At 42.9% G+C, this 19809-nt stretch overlaps 1 protein-coding gene across 2 annotated transcripts in view; it reads right to left on the bottom strand.

Annotated features, from left to right (window-relative positions):
* glt1d1 (glycosyltransferase 1 domain containing 1) overlaps positions 1-19809 on the bottom strand; it is a 99058-nt gene that overhangs the window by 72448 nt on the left and 6801 nt on the right. For both annotated transcript variants that reach the window (XM_072587402.1, XM_072587403.1), the window contains exons 2-3: positions 11882-12030; positions 3450-3555 (exon numbers count right to left, since the gene is read on the bottom strand). In XM_072587402.1, coding sequence (XP_072443503.1) covers positions 3450-3555; positions 11882-12030 — 255 coding nt within the window. The remainder of the gene's footprint in view (positions 1-3449; positions 3556-11881; positions 12031-19809) is intronic.

Below are 19809 nucleotides of genomic sequence, written 5' to 3'. Positions count from 1 at the left end.
CATGAACAGTTATTTGCACAAGGATGCGTAGAGACTGAATTGAAACTTGCATCTCCAAATGTTTTATGTATTTGTGATTCATAATTAATCTGTATGAATTACATGCATATTTTTTGTAGGCATCGTGTAATGGGTGAATAATATGCACTAATGCTTATTACTGAAGAAATGAAGGAGCAGTTCAAAGGTTCTGTATAAGTTAACAACAACCTAAATAGTACTTTTTTTAACCAGTTATGATATTCCAGTAAATGCATTGCTACCAAAAACATCAAAAAATTCAACAACTTATATAATGCCTTTAATGCAGAAAATAATTACCCAAGGTACTTCACATGAGGGAAAAAACAGATGCTGATCCAATGTAGGAGAGATTACATAAGCTGAATAAGAAAAGAGAGCAGGAGAAAACCATGCTTCTTTTAAGGTAGTTCTGCTGTTCAATCCAATAATAGGCTAATCTTGCACCTCAGTGCAATCTTCCCATATTACACTCAGGGGAACCCTAATCACCTAATGGTCCAAAACCCCTCTGTTTTGATATAGTCAGTGACTGAATGTTCATTAGAATTCTCTACTTAGAATGTAAAGTTCCAAATCACAGAGCAGATATTGCTTCTCATCTCCAGACCTAAATGATCAAACTTTACTTCAGTGAGCATATGTTCCAGATTTCTCGGCTAGGAATAACATCCTCCCATGTATAACAATTGAGAATCTTAGATATTTAAATGAGGGCACCTGTCATTCTTCTAAATTCCAGGGAATACAGTATATTAAAAACTTTTTCCCAGGATAACCTTCTCATTCCAGGAATTAGTCCAGTGAACGATTGATGCACTTTCTCCAAGGTAAGCATATCCTTTCTGAGGGATGAAGGCAAAAGCTAAAATTCTATAAAGTATCCAGGTGTGGTCTCATCAAGTCTCTATAAGATTAAAATAAGACTTCATGCTCTTATATTTCAATCTCTTTATAATAAAAGCTAAAACACTTTTTGCTTGCTGTATCCATGTCATGATCCTAGATTAGAACCCCAAATGTATGTTACTATCTGGTTGGGGACTAGCAACTTATTTATTTAAAAGTAAAAAAAAGTTTGAAATTCAGAGTACTTACCGTGAGGATAAAGCCATAGGATTGCACAGTTTCAAGTTAAACAAAATAAACTTTACTATACAAAACCAGAAAGAAAACAATCTATAATATCTATCTTATACTTCAGCATCCAGAATTAACACAAGGGAAATACGAATTAGGAGGAAAATTGTGCCTCAACACGACCATATTACACATTGAATGGCAGGTACAACCAAGGCTGATTCCACAGACTTGCCAGTAACTCACCTGTCAATAATCCCTGAGTTACAAGATCTTGTTAACACTGTCTTCCACTTAGATTTCAACAGGATCCAAAAAAGTCCAGCTTCTTTAAGTCTTGGTTTAACCTGGTGTTGTGTGATTTTTAACTCTTTAAGTCTGACAACCTCAATGCCTGCTCACCTCCAAATTGTTCAATTTCTTCCCTAGCCTGTACTCTCCTGAAGTCTGAAGGGTAGAGTACAGCACCGACTTTCTGGTACACAACCAGCTGTCTAGCCACTCTGAGCAGAACACTCTTTCTTAAAGGGGTTATTGTTTTCCCACCAGCCAGCAGTAAGAGCCAATGACATTCTACCACTCTCATAGGTCCCAATTATTTCTTCTGGGCCTGAAAGGAATGGCTCCCAGGGCTTCCTGAGTCCTATCCCTAACTATTAGCTGCACCTAACGACTCCCAGTGTTTCTCTGAGCCCTCAAAGCGCAAGCATGCTAACTGCAGCTCCAAGCCATATTGGCCAAGTTTCTCTGGTCTTCTCTCAGTGGTTTCTCCCATTGGTCTCTGATCTTGTAGGCCTGGGGTGTCCCTTGCAGAACACTAAGCAAGGTCTTTTCTCATGCTTTTTAAATAGCTGACTCCTTCAGGCACAGAAATGGCTGCTCTGCATATGAGCCAAAACTCATGGTCTATTAGGAAATGGAGTTTCACAGGAGTCCAAAATGAGTTAAGTTCATGTCTCACGAAAATGTCAATTAATGTTCTGTGATTTGTGTATGATACTGGGGCCTGAATACTGACATTGCCCAATTTATCACCATTGCAAAAAATTCTGCTTTTCTAATTTTCCTTCCAAGGTGGATAATTTCATGCCTTCCTGTGTAGTATTTTATCTACAATGTCCCTGCCCACTCATTGCCTATATCCTTTTGTAGTTTCTATATGTCCTCCCAATAGCTTACTGTTCCATCTAACTTTGTATCATAAGCAATCTCAGATTCTCAGTACCCTCACCTTAGAGATTGTAAATAGTTCGGGCCCACCTGCTTAGTCTTACATTACTCTCCTAGTTACAACCTGAAAATGACTTATTTTTCCTGTTCTGTTTTCCAACCACTAAACGATCCTTAATCCATGCGAGTGTATTATTGTCAAATAAATTAGTTGCCGTTTTGTGTAATAACCACTTTACTGGCATCTTATTACATGCCATTGATCCATTATGATCCTGAAAGTTGCCATTTAGCTGATCAGACATATGCTAGTTTTTTGTAAAATGTTTTTTGAAAATCCAAATGCTCCACATCCATTTGTTTCCCCTCTTCTATGCTGCTCATTTCAACTTGAAAGGTCTCTATCAGATGTTTTTAAATGTGATTTCCTTTCCATGAATTCATGCTGGTTCTGCTTATTTTAATTCTCTAAGTGCTCTTTTACCATGCTCTTAATAGTTAATTTAACACCTTCTTAATTACTAATGTAACAGGCTTGGTTCTTTTTCCCTCCTTTCTTTCAAATTAGATTACGTTTGCTGTCTGCCAATCCATGGGGATACTTCCAGCATACATTATCTCTGAGCTATCTCTCATAAAACCTTACAAAATGGCTCATCAGGCCCAGATCTGTCAACTTTAAGTCTCATTAATTTGTACTCTATTACTTCATTAATAATATCTTCAAGTTTCTAATTTTCACTAGATTCTTGGTTTGGTACAATTTCTGGTTAAGTTTGCTGTGTTCATTCAGAAGGGGTGGCTAAAAGCTTGGAAGATTCATTTGTAACTGGGAACGCAATTGAGTAAGTTGTTCGGACAGAGTCCTATGCAGCTAGACATGCAATTCCTGGCTTGGGAAAACTTGACACCATCACTGATTATGTAAAATGGGAAATGTTTGGCTCTCTAGTGGCACTGTTATTCACTCTGAGCGCAAAGAAGCATGATCATCATATATGTACATGCAGGAACAAAGAAGCATTCAAGACTGACTCCCAAATGACAAAATAAAATTTACACTACAGTTCTGTAGGCCATCTTACTGCTATTATTTCAGATTTATTGATGCAATAGTTAAACAGTTGTCCCCAATTCCCTCCACCACAGGAGAAAATAAGATACATGCTTGCTGTTACCTAGATTTCTGCAGTACAGTCTCCATGACTTCACACTTCTTTTCATCTTGGATATCTTCATTGATGTCTGTTCCACCAAATATAACTCCATATGGAACATTACTGTCTAAAAGAATTGGTATCTTTACATATCTGCAATTATCATTTCCTTCAACAACTGACTTACTTCTCTATATCAGAATATACAAAAAGTGAAAAGCTGATTTCAGTTGCTTACATTGATAAACATTATTCACTTTGACACCATTTCAAGATGAGAGGAATAGCGTGAGGAGGAAGGGGTTGAAATAGAAAGGGAGAGAGATAATGGGAGAAAAGAAAGGGGGAAGTAGGAAAAGGAGGAGGAGCAGCAAGGAAAATAACCATTTTTGAAAACTGTGAATACTCCATACTTAACTTAGAAGGAAAAGAAAATATGCCATGAAGCTGGCATATATAAGATTATCACATTATTGATCAAATTGAGGTTTCTTGATCTGTGTACATGGCAGAACAAGTGAAGAAAAGCAGTGGGACATAAAGAAATTACTGGAGCTCTGATGAAGTTAGAAAATCCTGTTATCTTGCTGTAACAGGTCTTCACCCCAGGTAATTTGGTACAAAGATCTTTGAAAGATGAGAACACAGGTACTAAAGAGGTAAATGGCATTCTGTGTTTTATGCAGCAAATAATGATGATTAATCTGTAAAATGATTGCTTAAAGCATTCCTGTTCTGGTCATCCCAAAATGGGGCATAATTAGAATCATATAAATATAAAGTCATTATTCAAAAGAATGGACAATGGCTACAATTTTTTTAAATTCACTAGAACATAATTTCAATCTTTCTTCCAAATATAGCAGAGGGATTGTAGTGGAGTCTTGACCACCATATTTCCCTCACCAGCAATTTCCTGTGAGAGGAAGAGAAAGCCTTAAAAAAAAATCCAGCCTAATTGATGACAACATGATTGCCAGGAGACAACTGCCACAGGATATATCTCTCCAGTTCCTACAAATGATACTCCCTTTTTGGAGCAAATCTTCAGATACTACAAGAATCTGAATAATATGCCAAAAGGTCAATTAATCACTTACAGTCATAGAGATGTATAGTATGGAAACAGAACCGTCTGTCCAACTTGTCCATGCCGACCAGATATCCCAATCCAATTTAGTCCCACCTGCCAGCACCCGGCCCATATCCTTCCAAAGCCTTCCTATTCATTTACCCATCCAGATGCCTTTTAAATGTTGCAATTGTACCAGCCTCCACTACTTCCTCTGGCAGCCCATTCCACGCATGCACCATCCTCTGTGTGAAAAGGTTGCCCCTTAGGTCTCTTTTATATCTTTCCCCTCTCACCCTAAACCTATGCCCTCTAGTTCTGGACTCCCCCACCCCAAAAAAGATCTTGTCTATTTACCCGATCCGTGCCCCTCATGATTCTATAAAACTCTATAAGGTCACCCCTCAGCCTCTGATGCTCCAGGGAAAACAGCCCCAGCCTATTCGACCTCTCCCTATAACTCAAATCCTCCAACCCTGCTGACATCCTTGTAAATTTTTTTTTGAACCCTTTTGAGTTTCACAACATCCTTTTGATAGGAAGGACACCAGAATTGCACACAATATTCCAATAGTGGGCTAACCAATCTCCTGTACAGCCGCCACATGACCTCCCAACTCCTGTACTCAATACTCTGATCAATAAAGGAAAGCTTACCAAACGCCTTCTTCAACTATCCTATCTGCCTGTGACTCTACTTTTAAGCATTACTCCCTAGAACCTTGGTGGCTCAGTGGTTAGTGCTGCTGCCTCACAGCACCATAATCCCAGGTTCGATCCCAGCCTTGGGCAACTGTCTGTGTGCAGTTTGCACATTCTCTGCGTGGGTTTCCTCCGGGTGCTCCAGTTTCTTCCCACAGTCCAAAGATGTGCAGGTCAGGTGAATTGGCCATGGCAAATTGCCCATTGTGTTAGGTGCATTAGTCAGAGGAAGGTGGGTTTGGGTGGGTTACTCTTTGCAGGGTCGATGTGGACTGGTTGGACCGAAGGGCCTGTTTCCACACTGGAGGGAATCTAATCTAATTAAGTGTATAAGTCCTGCTAAGATTTTCCAAAATGCAGCACCTCACATTTATTTAAATTAAACTCCATCTGCCACTCCTCAGCCCATTGGCCCATCTGATCAAGATCCCGTTGTAATCTCAGGTAACCTTCTTCGCCGTCCACTACACCTCCAATTGTGGTGTCATCTGCAAACTTACGAACCATGCCTCTTGTGCTCGCATCCAAATAATTTATATAAATGACGAAAAGTAGTGGACCCAGTGCTGATCCTAGTGGCATTCCACTGGTCACAGGCCTCCAGTCTGAAGAACAACGCTCCCTCACCACCCTCTGCCTTCTACCTTAGAGCCAGTTCTGTATCCAAATGGCTAGTTCTCCCTTTATTCAATGAGATCCAACCTTGCTAACCAGTATCCCATGGGGACCTATGTTGAACGCCTTACTGAAGTCCATATAGATCACATCTACTGCTTTGCCCTCAATCTTCTTTGTTACTTCTTCAAAAAACTCAATCAAGTTTGTGAGACATGATTCTTCACACACAAAGCCATGCTGACTATCCCTAATCAGTCCTTGCCTTTCCCAATACATGTACATCCTGTCCCTCAGGATTCCCTCTAACAACTTGCCCACTACCGACGTCAGGCTCACTGGTCTACAGTTCCCTGGCTTGTGCCTTCCAGCTTTCTTAAATAGTAGCAGCACATTAGCCAACCTCCAATCTTCCGGCACCCCACCTGTGACTATTGAGGCCCACAGAGTTCTAGGGTACAACTGATCAGGTCCTGGGGATTTATCCACTTTTATGCGTTTCAAAACATTCAGAACTTCCTCCTCTGTAATATGGACACTTTTCAAGATGCTACCATCTCTTTCCCTACATTCTGTATCCTCCATGTCCTTTTCTACAGTAAACACTGCTCTCCTGGGCTTCACACAAAGGCTGCTTTGCTGATCTTTAGGGCTTTAGTCTCTCCCTAGTTACTCTTTTGTTCTTAATGTATTTGTAAAAACCTTTTGGATTCTCCTTAACTCTATTTGCCAAAGCTATCTCATGTCCCCTTTTTGCCTTCCTCATTTCCATCTTAAGTATACTCCAACTGCCTTTATACTCTTCTAAGGATTCACTCAATCTATCCTGTCTATACCTTACATATGCTTCCTTCTTTTCCTTAACCAAATCCTCAATTTCTTTAGTCATCCAGCATTCTCTGTATCTACCAGCCTTTCCATTCACCCTGACAGGAATATACTGTCTCTGCACTCTCATCTCATTTCTGAAGGCTTTGCATTTTCTAGCCGTCCCTTTACCTGCGAGCATCTGCCCTAAATCAGCTTTTGAAAGTTCTTGCCTAATACCCTCAAAATTGGCCTTTCTCCAATTTAGAACTTCAACTTTTCAATCTGGTCTATCTTTTTCCATCACTATTTTAAAATTAATAGTTTTACCCTCAGTCACCTGCCCTGCCTTATTTCCTAAGAGTAGGTCAGGTTTTGCACTTTCTCTAGCAGGTACATCCACATACTGAATCAGGAAATGTTCTTGTACACACTTAACAAATTCCTCTCTGTCTAAACCCTTAACACTATGGCAAACCCAGTCTATGTTTGGAAAGTTAAAATCCTCTACCATAACCACCCTGTTATTCTTACAGATAACTGAGATCTCCTTACAAATTTGTTTCTCAATTTTCCAGTGACTATTAGAGGGTCTATAATACAGTCCCAATAAAGTGATCATCCCTTTCTTATTTCTCAGTTCCACCCAAATAACTTCCCTGGATGTATTTCCAGGAATATCCTCCCTCAGTACAGCTGTAATACTATCCCTTATCAAAAACGCCACTCCTCCCCCTCCTCTTTTGCCTCCCTTTCTATCTTGCCTATAGCATTTGTATCCTGGAACATTAAGCTGCCTGTCCTGTTCATCTCTGAGCCATGTTTCTGTAATTGCTACGATATCCCAGTCCCTGAGTTCATCTGCCTTCCTTGTTAGGCCCCTTGCATTGAAATAAATGCAATTTAATTCATCAGTCCTGCCTTGTTCTCTGCTTTATCCCTGCCTGCCCTGATTGTTTGGCTCGCTTCTGTTCTCAACTGTTATCAGTTTCAGACTGATCCCTCAGTATTTCCGTGGGTCCCATCACCACCACAACTTAAATCCCCCTACCGCACCCCCACCCCCGCCATCTTACTAGTTTAAAATCCTCCTGAGCAGCCCTAGCAAATCTCCCTGCCAGGTGCAATCCATCCTTCAGGTCACTTCTACCCCAGAAGAGATTCCAATGATCCAAAAATGTGAATCCCTCCCCTATACACCAGCTCCTCAGCCATGCATTCATCTGCTCTATCCTTCTATTCCTACCCTCACTAGCTCGTAGCACCGGGAGTAAACCAGATATTACTACTCACGAGGACCTTCTTTTTAAATTCCTGCCTAACTCTCTGTATTCTCCCTTCAGAATCTGAACCTTTTCCCTTCCTATTTCATTGGTTCCAATGTGTACAATGACCTCCTGCTGGCTCCTCTCCCCATTGAGAACATTCTGCACTCTCTCTGAGACATCCTTGATCCTGGCACCAGGGAAGCAACACATCATTCTGATTTTTGCTGCTGGCCACAGAAACATCTGCCTGTACCTCAGACTAAATAGTCCCTTATTGACATACCCCTCATTGCATTGAAGCCAGTCTCAATACCAGAAACTTGGCTGTTCGAAAAAGAGATTATTGAGCACCTAACCTGATTCCATTGTTATGTAATTATGTAATTATTTGATCCATTGTTATGGATCTCCTCATTTTCAATAATTTACCTAATCCAAATAATCTGACCAAATGTCCACAGTCTAGTCCGTTTAGTATTTCATATGCTTCAATCAATTATCCACACAACCTACCTTATTCCTAAATTGAAAATATCCAGCTCCATGGGCCTTTCACATAAGATAGGAATTAACCCAGTGTCGGAATTTTTTCCAGATTCTCTATATCTTCCACAAAACAAAGAGAACCAGTCTGCTTGAACAGGCCTATATCATTATCAGGTACAGGTAACCTGTTCCTTCCGTAACAAGGCAAAAGCTGATATTCTGAAAACAAACCGGCTCAAAACTGCATTACACTGCTCCCTGGATCACTAAATATGAAAACATGAAAATATTCCCCATTATTTGCAGAATAAAACACTAAGAATTCCAATTGGTACATTCCTGGTTACAAACATACATTGAAGTCAGTTAGCCTTACAGCCGGTTTATACAGGCCTTACCAATCAAATGCAATTGTCAGCCTGTGGGAAGGTCGACCGGGGAAGGACCAGTCAGTACGCATGGAGGCTGGGAGCCGGACAGGCGATGGCCGGTCCATAGGAATGCTGGCCAGGAGAAAGGGTCAGTCAGTATGCGGGGTGGCCGGTTTCTGGAAGGCTGACAGCCTGACTGTAGGAAAGCAGGTCGGGGTGGCTTGGCTAGTACGTGGGGTAACTGGGAGCCAATGGCTGACGTCCATCCTGGAGGAAAGCAAGCTGGGGAGGGTCAGTCAGTACGCAGGGCGGCCTGACACCGACAGGCCAACAACAAGCTCGTAGGAAAGCTGCCTGGGGTAGTCCGGTCAGTATGTGGAGTGACTGAGAGCTGGGGTGTCGATGACCAGCCTGAAGGATAGCAGGCCTGGGGAGGGTTGGTCAGTACGCAGCGTGGCCAGAGACAGGAAAGCTGACTGTCCTGCAGGAATGTTAGCCAAGGACAGTCTGAACAGTATGTGGTGTGGACTGATGTCACGTGTCTTTGTTCAGTTATATTGGGTCTGTGTTCTCTGCCCTGTTTCACATTTGATTGCACTGTCTTGTCTGTGTTTCTTATTGTTATCTTTGTGATGAATGGAAGTGGGATTTGAGTTTTGTCCTTATCTCTCTGAAAACTATTTGAACGATGGGGTTTGCGGTTTGGCTTTGCTGCCCTTTCCCCTGTATATAGTGTTTTTTTTTGGCAAACTGCTGCTTTCTGTTTACTGTTAACTGTATGATGTACTGTTTGATAAATTTAGAAAAGAAAATCAAATGCAATTGCCTTCATTTCATCATAGAATCATAGAATTCCTACAGCGTGGAAACAGGCCATTTGGTTCAACAATTCCACACCAACCCTCCAAATAGTATCCCACCCAGACCCATTCCCTTACCCTATTACTTTACATTTCTCCTGATTAATGCACCTAACCTAAAAATCCCAGAACACTATGGGCAATTTAGCATGGCTACTTCACCAAACCTGCACATCTTTAGACTGTGGGAAGAATCTGGAGCACCCGGAAAAAACCCACACAGACAGTCACCCATGGCTGGAATTGAACCCAGGTCCCTGGCGCTGTGAGGCAGCAGTGCTAACCACTGAGTCACCATGCTGCCCATGTATACATTAATAACCGAGTTTTCAGAGAAAAAAAATGTTCTTTAGCTCAGAAATATTTCTGGATGTAGGATTGCTCACTGAGCTGGAAGGTTCATTTCCAGACATCTTGTCACCCTACTAGGTAACATCTTCAGTGGGCCTCAGGCAAAGTACTGCTGAAACTTCCTGCTTTCTATTTATATGTTCGGGTTTCTTTGGGACGGTGATGTCATTTCCGGTGGTGATGTCATTTCCTATAGTGAAGTCACTTCCTGTTCTTTTTCTCGGGGGTGGTAGAGTTAGACATCGAGTTAGAGCTCATCTACCACCCCCTGAGAAAAAGACCAGGAAGTGATTTCACCACAGGAAATGACATCACCACCCAAAAAAACCCAAACATATAAATAGAAAGCAGGAATCATCAGCAGTGCTTCGTTTGAGGCCCACTGAAGATGTTACCTAGTTGGGTAATGAAATGTCTGGAAATGAACCTTCCAGCTCAGCGAACAAACCTACATTGAGAACTTCAAACTGAGCTTCAAATCTTCTCAAAACTCGCTCAGAAATATATCATTTAGAATTTCTTCCTCTAGGCCTTTGTTAAAAGTTCTCAAAATTTATTCCATTTTGCGTTTTGTTTTGTTGAACACTGAAACAAAATAAAAAATAGGAGATACAATTCCAAAAGTAATGGAGAGGATGTATGTATATGTACACAGTCCACTGAAGCTTGTAGGACACATGGAAAGAACAGTAAATAAAGCATATAGTGTTCTCAGCTTTATTAATAAGGGCATAGAGTAAGACAGCAAAGAGGTGATGTTGAACTTGAATAAGACACTTGTTAGAACTCAGCTGGAATACTGTGTACAAGTTGTGAGTGCAATATTATAGAAAAGAGGCAAATGCATTGGATAGAGAAAGAAATGATTTACAAGAATGGTTCAAAACATTAGAAACCTATAGAAGTTAGGACTGCTCCTCCTGGACAGCAGAATACTGAGGTAAGATTTGATTGAGGTTTTCAAACTCATAAGTTGGCTGGAGCTGAGTAGATAGGGTGAAGTTGTTTCTACTTGTAAATGAAACAAGAACAAGAGGGTACACATTTGAAGTGCTGTGCAAATGAAGAAAATGTGTTGTGACTCCAACACATTACCCAATACTGCAAACTGTTAAGGTATGAAATGGACTGCCTGGAAATGGTTCAGTTCAGACATTCAAGGGGGGCATTGGATGGTTATTTGGATAGTAATAGTGTGCAGGGGTATGGGGATAAGGCAGGAGATAAGTAGTGAAGAATAGAGTTAGTGCAAGCAGAGTGGGCCAAATGGCCTCCTACTGCATCATAATAACTGTGATTCTGTGAACAATATAACATGTTGTACATACACAAGAACGAGTGTGGCCTAATCCGGATGGAACCATACTTACATATTCACAACATATGTACTGTATGTACATTCAAGTTATCAGAATTGATGTAAATATCATAAAACATGTTAACACTGCTTTGCTGCCAATTCATAAATTAAGTCCAGGTTCAGCCACTGCTCTACGTTCAATAGACTTTGCATTTTTTAATGTAGACCTGCTCTTATTTCAGAGAAGGTTGATAAGCAGAAATTTTCCATTGAGCTAGATGATTTGGTCAGTATATTAAGAAGCTGATAACAGTAACTATTATTGGGACAAAATTAGTTAAATACATGAACTATGAAAAAGAGCAAGTCTGAGTTCAAACACTGCACCTTGAAAAAATGGCATGAGGAGGATTAGATATATTAATGTAGCCTTGTTTACTTTTGACTTGCTTTTGCAATATCTACTTCTTTTAGATTAAACTCAAACAAATTTACTTTTCCATTATTGAATATGATTGGTGTTTATACATAATAACCGTTTTATCACTCAGTGATTTTTTTCAATTCTTTTCGACCAAATTCCCTCATCTCAGATCTATTTCAAAAATACATTTACCTTACCTAACAGTAATCTTCCTCCTTTGTAGAGATGGATTGTCATTACTGCTTCAAATTTCTGTTCATTGATTAACTCGGAAACTTGTGAAGATGATTTAAATTCGGCAATATCGTTCAGAATACATACGTGGCCACTACTTTGTATATATTTGCTACAGGCAAGAAAGATAAAATAAAAATAAAACTTAAATTCTATCAAGTGTTAAGGCTATGTCTACTAATGCAAAGAATGTATCAATAAATTGCTTTGATTACATTTGTGCATCAAAACATCTTTCAGATTATAAAATATCAAGAAAATCTCAGGACATTCATTTACTGTGTACTTTGTTTTATCATTTTTCTGCTTTTTGGTAAACCATTTCTCATTTCAGACTTTCGTTTTTCCATCATTTATTAACTTCTGCGGGTTTTAGTTTTCTGTTTCCCTGCTTTTCGGTTCACATTTCCTTTCAGGTCTATTTTCTGAATGTTATTTTCAGCTTCTTGTTTAATTTCCTGGCTTTTGACTAACCATTTCCCTTTATGGACTGACCTTTCACGTGCATTTTTTTTTTGCTCTGATTAATTACATCGCGTGGTTGAGGGGATCAGTTACCTAGGCAGCTGGTTTGCAATATAACGCATGGAATGAATTCATCGCACCTGATGAGGTTACCATGATAGACCTTCATTCTCAACCTCGCCTGAGAATGTGGTAACCCTCAGGTTAAACCACCACCAGTCATCTCTCTCTCTTGTGTACTAGCAGCCTTATGGTCTGCTAGGACTATGGCAACTTCACCTTTTACTCTTTTTGTTGAAGATAATTCCCTATCCTGACAGATATATTGGTTTGCACCAGTAAGTTTCAAATAATGTAAAACAAAAATAACATTCCTAATTAGGTAATTACTTTCATGACAGAAAATTGGGTCACAAAAGTTTATGAACCCTGCACCATCAAGCTCTTGACATTTGCTTTACAGGTGTTGGAAATATTTGAGGAGTAAGAAAGGGAAGCAGTCTCTGCAGAATTCCTATCTTCTAACCAGCTTTAGTCAACACAATATTTCTGTGGCTGGTTCAGCAACGTCTCTGGTCAGTGCTGAACCATATCCCCATTGCCAAACATAATGCTGAAAATGGAGGATTAAACAATGGAAGCTATCAAAAGTTAAGAGATAATTCAACCTTTTCTTGTTGGATACGAGTACTGCTTGACACTTGTGTAAGATGATCATTACTTGCCACTTATCAATCCAAGCTCAAATGTTGTCCATGACTTGCTATATGTGGACACGTTGTGCTTCATTAGCTGAGGACCGCGCAATCATCAGCAAAATCTCCACTTCCAAAATAATAATTGAGGCAAGGTAATTGATGAAGCAATATAAGGTGGTTGGGCACAAGATATTACTCCTGTCATGTTGTCCTGGAGCTGAGGTGATTGGGTTCTAAGAAATTCCCGCCTCAGGCGACTGACTGTGTGGAGTTTGCACATTCTCCCCGTGTCTGCATGGGTTTCCTCCGGGTGCTCCAGTTTCCTCCCACAGTCCAAAAATGTGCAGGTTAGGTGAATTGGCCATGCTAAAGTGCCTGTAGTGTTAGGTGCAGGGGTAAATGTAGGGGAATGAGTCTGGGTGGGTTGCACTTCGGCAGGTTGGTGTGGACTTGTTGGGCCAAAGGGTCTGTTTCCATACTGTAAGTAATCTAATCTAATCTAAATACAAACGTCATACGTGGCACTAAATTCCCTTGGTCCTATGTATGACTCCAAACCAGTTAAGAGTTTTCCATTGAACCCTGATTGGCATAGCTTTAACTGGGGTCCTTGATTCTAAACTTGGTAAAATGTTGCCTTGTTACCACTGTCATTGTACCTCTTGAACTCAGGTTTTTTTAAATCTACGCTCTAACTAACAGTTAAACTAATGGAGGCAGTGGGTAAGTCTACTCCAAAGGACCTAAATCATCCTGGAATATCCCCCATTGATTAGAACAAATAGGAGAAAAGTCACTCCTGTCATTTGAATGGAAGGAAATAGTGAGGAGACACTTCTTCAATTTTAGGCTGGTTCTCTCCCAGGCTTGCTGCTGATAGACATTTATACTAAACCTATGAATGGAGCAGGTACCTAGATTAGTTAGTGCCAGCAGTTGCCAGGGGTTAGTGCAGGTGGAGTTGTTTTGTGGGCTGGGGAAATAAGGCCCAGGGCGGAAGGTGGGGAAGAATGAAGAAGAATAGAATCCTGACAGTGTGGCAAGTGTGGGGAGGCTGATGTCTGGAGGTGGGAGTTGTGGTGCTGAGAATGAGGAACAGGGCTTGAGGTCTGAGGGAAGAAGACCAAAACAAAGCCTGTCTCCAGGCATCTAGATCAGTGGCTTCTGAGAGCAGAGGGCAGGCAAAGTCCAGGAAACAGCCATTGTTTTGCCAAGGGACCAGGAAGGGAGCCATCACTTGCAGCATCCTGTTTGCTCTCTCTCAGATTTCATGATCACTGAAAGAGGGAGGCTACATCTGTTGCTAAGGAGAGACAAGGTGTCACAATGGGATTGGGGAAGGATGGGAAACAAGATGGTTGGGGGAAAGGTGGAAGCTGCAAAAAAAGGCTGGGAGAGAGAGGTAAGCTTCACAGGGCTGAGAAAGAGGGGCAAGCTGCAAGAGTTGGGGTTTAGGAGAGACTGGGAGACTGCAGTGGTGGAGTGGTGCAAGAAACAGATGGAGGATGAAAAGGAGGGTGTGGGAGAGAAAGTGAGGTTGCAAGGTAGGAAGGAGGCTCTTGGGGGGTTAGAGCGAGCGAGAGGGAGGGAGGCTACAAGGGACGGTATGACAGAAAGACTGCAAAGAAGTCATAATAGTTTCAAACCTGTCAACAAAAGAACATTCAGCTAAGTCAGAAAACTAGAAGTCACTTAGGTAATGAATTACTTCCAAATGAACGTGATTTTCTTCATTACCCCTTCTTGGAATGTGAGTGTCGCTGGCTGGGCCAGTATTTATTGCTCATTTTTGTGGCTTGTTCGCCGAGCTGGGAATTTGTGTTGCAGACTTTTCGTTCCCTGTCTAGGTGACATCCTCAGTGCTTGGGAGCCTCCTGTGAAGCGCTTCTGTGTTGTTTCTTCCGGCATTTATAGTGGTTTGTCTCTGCTGCTTCCGGTTGTCAGTTCCAGCTGTCCGCTGCAGTGGCCGGTATATTGGGTCCAGGTCGATGTGTTTGTTGGTAGAATCTGTGGATGAGTGCCATGCCTCTAGGAATTCCCTGGCTGTTCTCTGTTCTCTGAGGACATGCCACAACCCAAAGGACTAGCCACGTTACCATACATCAAGAACATTTCTGAACTGACAGCCAGACTACTACGAACACTAGGACTCATAATAGCACACAAACCAACAGCCACTCTCAGACAACAACTCACCAGGACAAAGGACCTGATACCCAACATGAGCAAAACCAATGTAGTGTACAAAATCCCATGCAAGGACTGCACAAAACACTACATAGGACAAACAGGAAGACAGCTAACGATCCGTATCCATGAACACCAACTCGCCACAAAACGACACGACCAGCTATCCTTAGTAGCCACACACACAGATGACAAGCAACATGAATTCGACTGGGACAACACTACCATTATAGGGCAAGCCAAACAGAGAACAGCCAGGGAATTCCTAGAGGTATGGCACTCATCCACAGATTCTAGCAACAAACACATCGACTTGGACTCAATATACCGGCCACTGCAGCGGACAGCTCGAACTGACAACCGGAAGCGGCAGAGTCAAACCACTATAAATGCCGGAGGAAACATCACAGAAGCGCTTCACAGGAGGTTCCCAAGCACTGAGGATGTCACCTAAATAAGGGATGAAACGTCTGCAACACAAATTCCCAGCTCGGCGAACAGAACCACAACAACGAGCACCCGAGCTACAAATCTTCTCACAAAATTTATTGCTCATCCCTAGTCCCACTGCTCCTCGGATGCTGCCTGAACTGCTGTGCTCTTTCAGCACCACTAATCCAAAATCTGGTTTCCAGCATCTGCAGTCATTGTTTTTACCTTGGTGAAGCTCATGATGACCTATCTTCTTAAATTATTGCTGTCCACTTGCTGTAAGTACACCTGCAGGGCTATTAGGAAGGGAGTTCTAGGACTTTGCTCCAACTGAAGGAATTGCAATATAGTTCCAAATCAGGATGATGAGTGACTTAGAGGGAAACTGCAGTTTATGGCATTCACATGCATCTGCTGACATGTCCTTCTAGATGATAGTAGTCGTGGGTTTGGAAAGTGCTCTCTAATGAGCCTTTATGAATCTTTGCAGTGCATCTTCAAGATTGTAAAAGTTGGTTCTACTGTGTGTCAGTGATAGAGAGAGTGAACATTTATGGATGTAATGCCAATCAAGCAGGCTTCTTATTCGGGACATTGTCAAGCTTCTCGAGTGTTGTTGGAGCAGCACTCACCCAAGCAAAGGGGGACTATTCCATTACACTCCTGACTTGTTCCTTGTAGATGGTGGACTGACTTTGAAGAGTCAGGTGAGTTACTTAGCCCTTGACCTCTTGTCACCACGATATGTGTTAGGGCTGCCCATAAACGAGTAGCACAAAATGGCTACTAGGGCTGCCAATAATGCTGACAGTAAAATTTCTCAAGGTTGCTGAATGTACAATCATTCTTGCAAGGACTTGGATGATAACACGTAACATTTGATAACAATAGCAGCATTATACATAGCAGCTAACAAGTTTGCAGAATTAGTCGTTTCTTTTGAATTATTTAATCAATTTAAAATATATTAAAAACACACTAAAAAATTCAAACCAGTTTCATACAGTAAAAACTCCCCCCACCCCCAGCCTTATCATTGCATCTTTTGTATTCCATGTAATGAGAAATTTAAAACTTCCTGATCTAATTAATTGGCAATTAACATGGTGCAGAAAGATAAGAAAGTCTGTCCATCTTGGTGATTAGCAAGCTGAGAGCCAGTTACAGATGGACAACCTGGCTCTGCTGACTAATAATAATCAAATGGGGACGTGTGCACACTGATTTTAAGTTGTATAAGTTAAGATGCTTTTTTTGTGTGCCTTTATTGCCTTTTTGCGGTATGCTCTATCTGAGCTTTAAATCGCAAATAAAGGTCACCTGAATTCGCCCCACGACTTGGATTCTCATTGAAAATATGATATCTAACAGTTATGTAAATAGCTAATCCGAATAGTTTCTGGTCAATGGCAATCTCCAAGATGTTGACAGCAGGGGATTCAATAATGGCAATGTCGTTGAATGTCAAGGGTACTTGGTCAGATTCACTTGTTGGAGATGGTCATTGCCTGGCACTTGTGTTACACAAATGTTATTTGCCACTTTTCAGCCCAAACCTGGATATTTTTCAGGTTTTTCCTTGTTTGGACATGGACTGCTCAGTATCTGAGAAGTCACGAATGGTGCTGAACATTGTGCAATCATCTGTCAACATCCCCACTTCTGACATTATAATGGTGAGAAGGTAATTGGGGAAACAGCTGAAGATGGTTGGGCCTAGAACATTGAGGAAAACCTGCACAGGTGGCCTGGAGTGAAGATGACTGACCTTCAATAACTACAACCATCTTTTTTTGTGCAAGGTATGACACAGAATCAGAGGATTGATTCCCATTGACTCCAGTTTTGCTAGGGCTCCTTCCTACCATATTTGGTCAAATATAGCCTTGATAACAAAAGCATAGCCTCTCACTTCATCCCTAGAGTTCAGCCCTTTTGTTCATGTTTTGACCAAGGCTGTAATGATATCACAAACTGAGTACCTCTGGCAGAATCCAAACCGAGTGGCAGCAGATTAATAGTGCGTGATGGCACTGTTGATGACCCTTACATCTCTTTACAAACAACCTAGGCTAGACCGATGGAGAGCTGATCAGATAGGTGAGTTTGACCTTTTTCATTGTTTACAGTACATACCTCAGCAACTCTTTAGATTGTCAGGTAGACACCAATACTTTAGTTGTACTGAATGGGTTGGCTAGAGACACAGCAATTCTGCAGCATAAGTCTACAGTACTAGAATAGAATTGACTTCACTGTCATGTGCACTCGAATGAATGCAGTAAAAAGTTTGTAATTTCACCTCTCAGCGCCATTTTAGGTATAGGCGCAGAGGTATAGATATTTTAAGTGTTGTTAAAGAACTGAATGGGGTAAAAAAGACCAGCATGGTAATACAGTCCATTAAAAAGTCAAGAATGAGAATAAAAAGTATAATTTAAATACTCGAGTTACAGTCCTTTGTCACTGAGTCAGTGCTCACTAGGCTTCAGAACATGAGGTAACATGAGCCAGTGCTGCATTCATGTTCTGGCCTCTGTCCAGGACTTGCACCTCCCAAACCCCTCCAGCTGACTTGGGCTTGCTCTGTTCTCGCGCTGGCTGCTCCCCCACCAGCCATGACTCTGCTCCCAGGTCAGCCCACACACGCTCTGCTCCCAGGTCAGCCAACACACGCTCTGTTCCCAGCTCAGTCCACACACGCTCTGCTCCCAGGTCAGCCCACATACGCTCTGCTCCCAGGTCAGCCCACACACGCTCTGCTCCCAGGTCAGCCCACACACGCTCTGCTCCCAGGTCAGCCCACACACGCTCTGCTCCCAGCTCAGCCCACACACGCTCTGCTCCCAGCTCAGCCCACACACGCTCTGTTCCCAGCTCAGCCCACACACGCTCTGTTCCCAGCTCAGCCCACACGCTCTGTTCCCAGCTCAGCCCACACGCTCTGCGCCCAGCTCAGCCCATACACGCTCTGCTCCCAGGTCAGCCCACACACACACACACACACACACACACACACACACACTCTGCTCCCAGGTCAGCTCACACATGCTCTGCTCCCAGCTCAGCTCCCAACTCAGCCCACACACACTCTGCTCCCAGGTCAGCCCACACACACTCTGCTCTCAGCTCAGCCCACACACATTGCTCCCAGCTCAGCCCACATACGCTCTGCTCCCAGCTCAGCCCATATACTCTCTGCTCCCAGGTCAGCCCATATACTCTCTGCTCCCAGGTCAGCCCATATACTCTCTGCTCCCAGGTCAGCCCATACACGCTCTGCTCCCAGGTCAGCCCACATACACTCTGCTCTCAGCTCAGCCCACACACACTGCTCCCAGCTCAGCCCATATACTCTCTGCTCCCAGGTCAGCCCATACACACATTCTGCTCCCAGCTCAGCCCACACACGCTCTGCTCCCAGCTCAGCCCACACACACTCTGCTCCCAGCTCAGCCCACACACACTCTGCTCCCAGCTCAGCCCACACACACTCTGCTCCCAGCTCAGCCCACACACACTCTGCTCCCAGCTCAGCCCACACAAGCTCCGCTCCCAGCTCAGCCCACAAACACTCTGCCCCCGCTGCAACATGGCTCCCAGCTCGGCCTGCAACCGTGCAGCTCCCACCCTGGCCATGACTCGGCTCCCAGCTCAGCCTGTGCATGTTCTGTTCTCACTCCAGGTGCAATTCAGCTCCAGCTTGGCCTGTTCACATTCTGCTCCCACTCCAGCTGTGACCTGCTTCCGGGACTCGGCCTGTGTGTGCTCTGCTCCTGCTCCGGACGTGACTTGCTTCCAGCCTGCCCCGCACACACTCTGCTCCTGCTCCGGCCGTGATTCAGCTTCCGGCCCTCGGCCCGCACACACTCTGCTCCTGCTCTGGCCATGACTCGCCTTCCAGCCCGGCCTGCACACACTCTGCTCCTGCCATGACTCAGCTTCCGGCACCCGGCCCGCACACACTCTGCTTCTGCTGTGACTCGCTTTCCAGCCCGGCCCGCGCACACTCTGCTCCTGCCATGACCTGCTTCCAGCACCTTGCCCATGCACGGTCTGCTCCTCCTTCAGCCGTGACTTGGCCTCCAACTTGGCCCATGCACACTCTG

The sequence above is a fragment of the Chiloscyllium punctatum genome, chromosome 17 (assembly GCF_047496795.1).
Source record: "Chiloscyllium punctatum isolate Juve2018m chromosome 17, sChiPun1.3, whole genome shotgun sequence".
NCBI lineage: Eukaryota > Metazoa > Chordata > Chondrichthyes > Orectolobiformes > Hemiscylliidae > Chiloscyllium > Chiloscyllium punctatum.
Note: the sequence above shows the minus strand (reverse complement) of the source record. Positions and strands in the feature narration are given on the sequence as shown.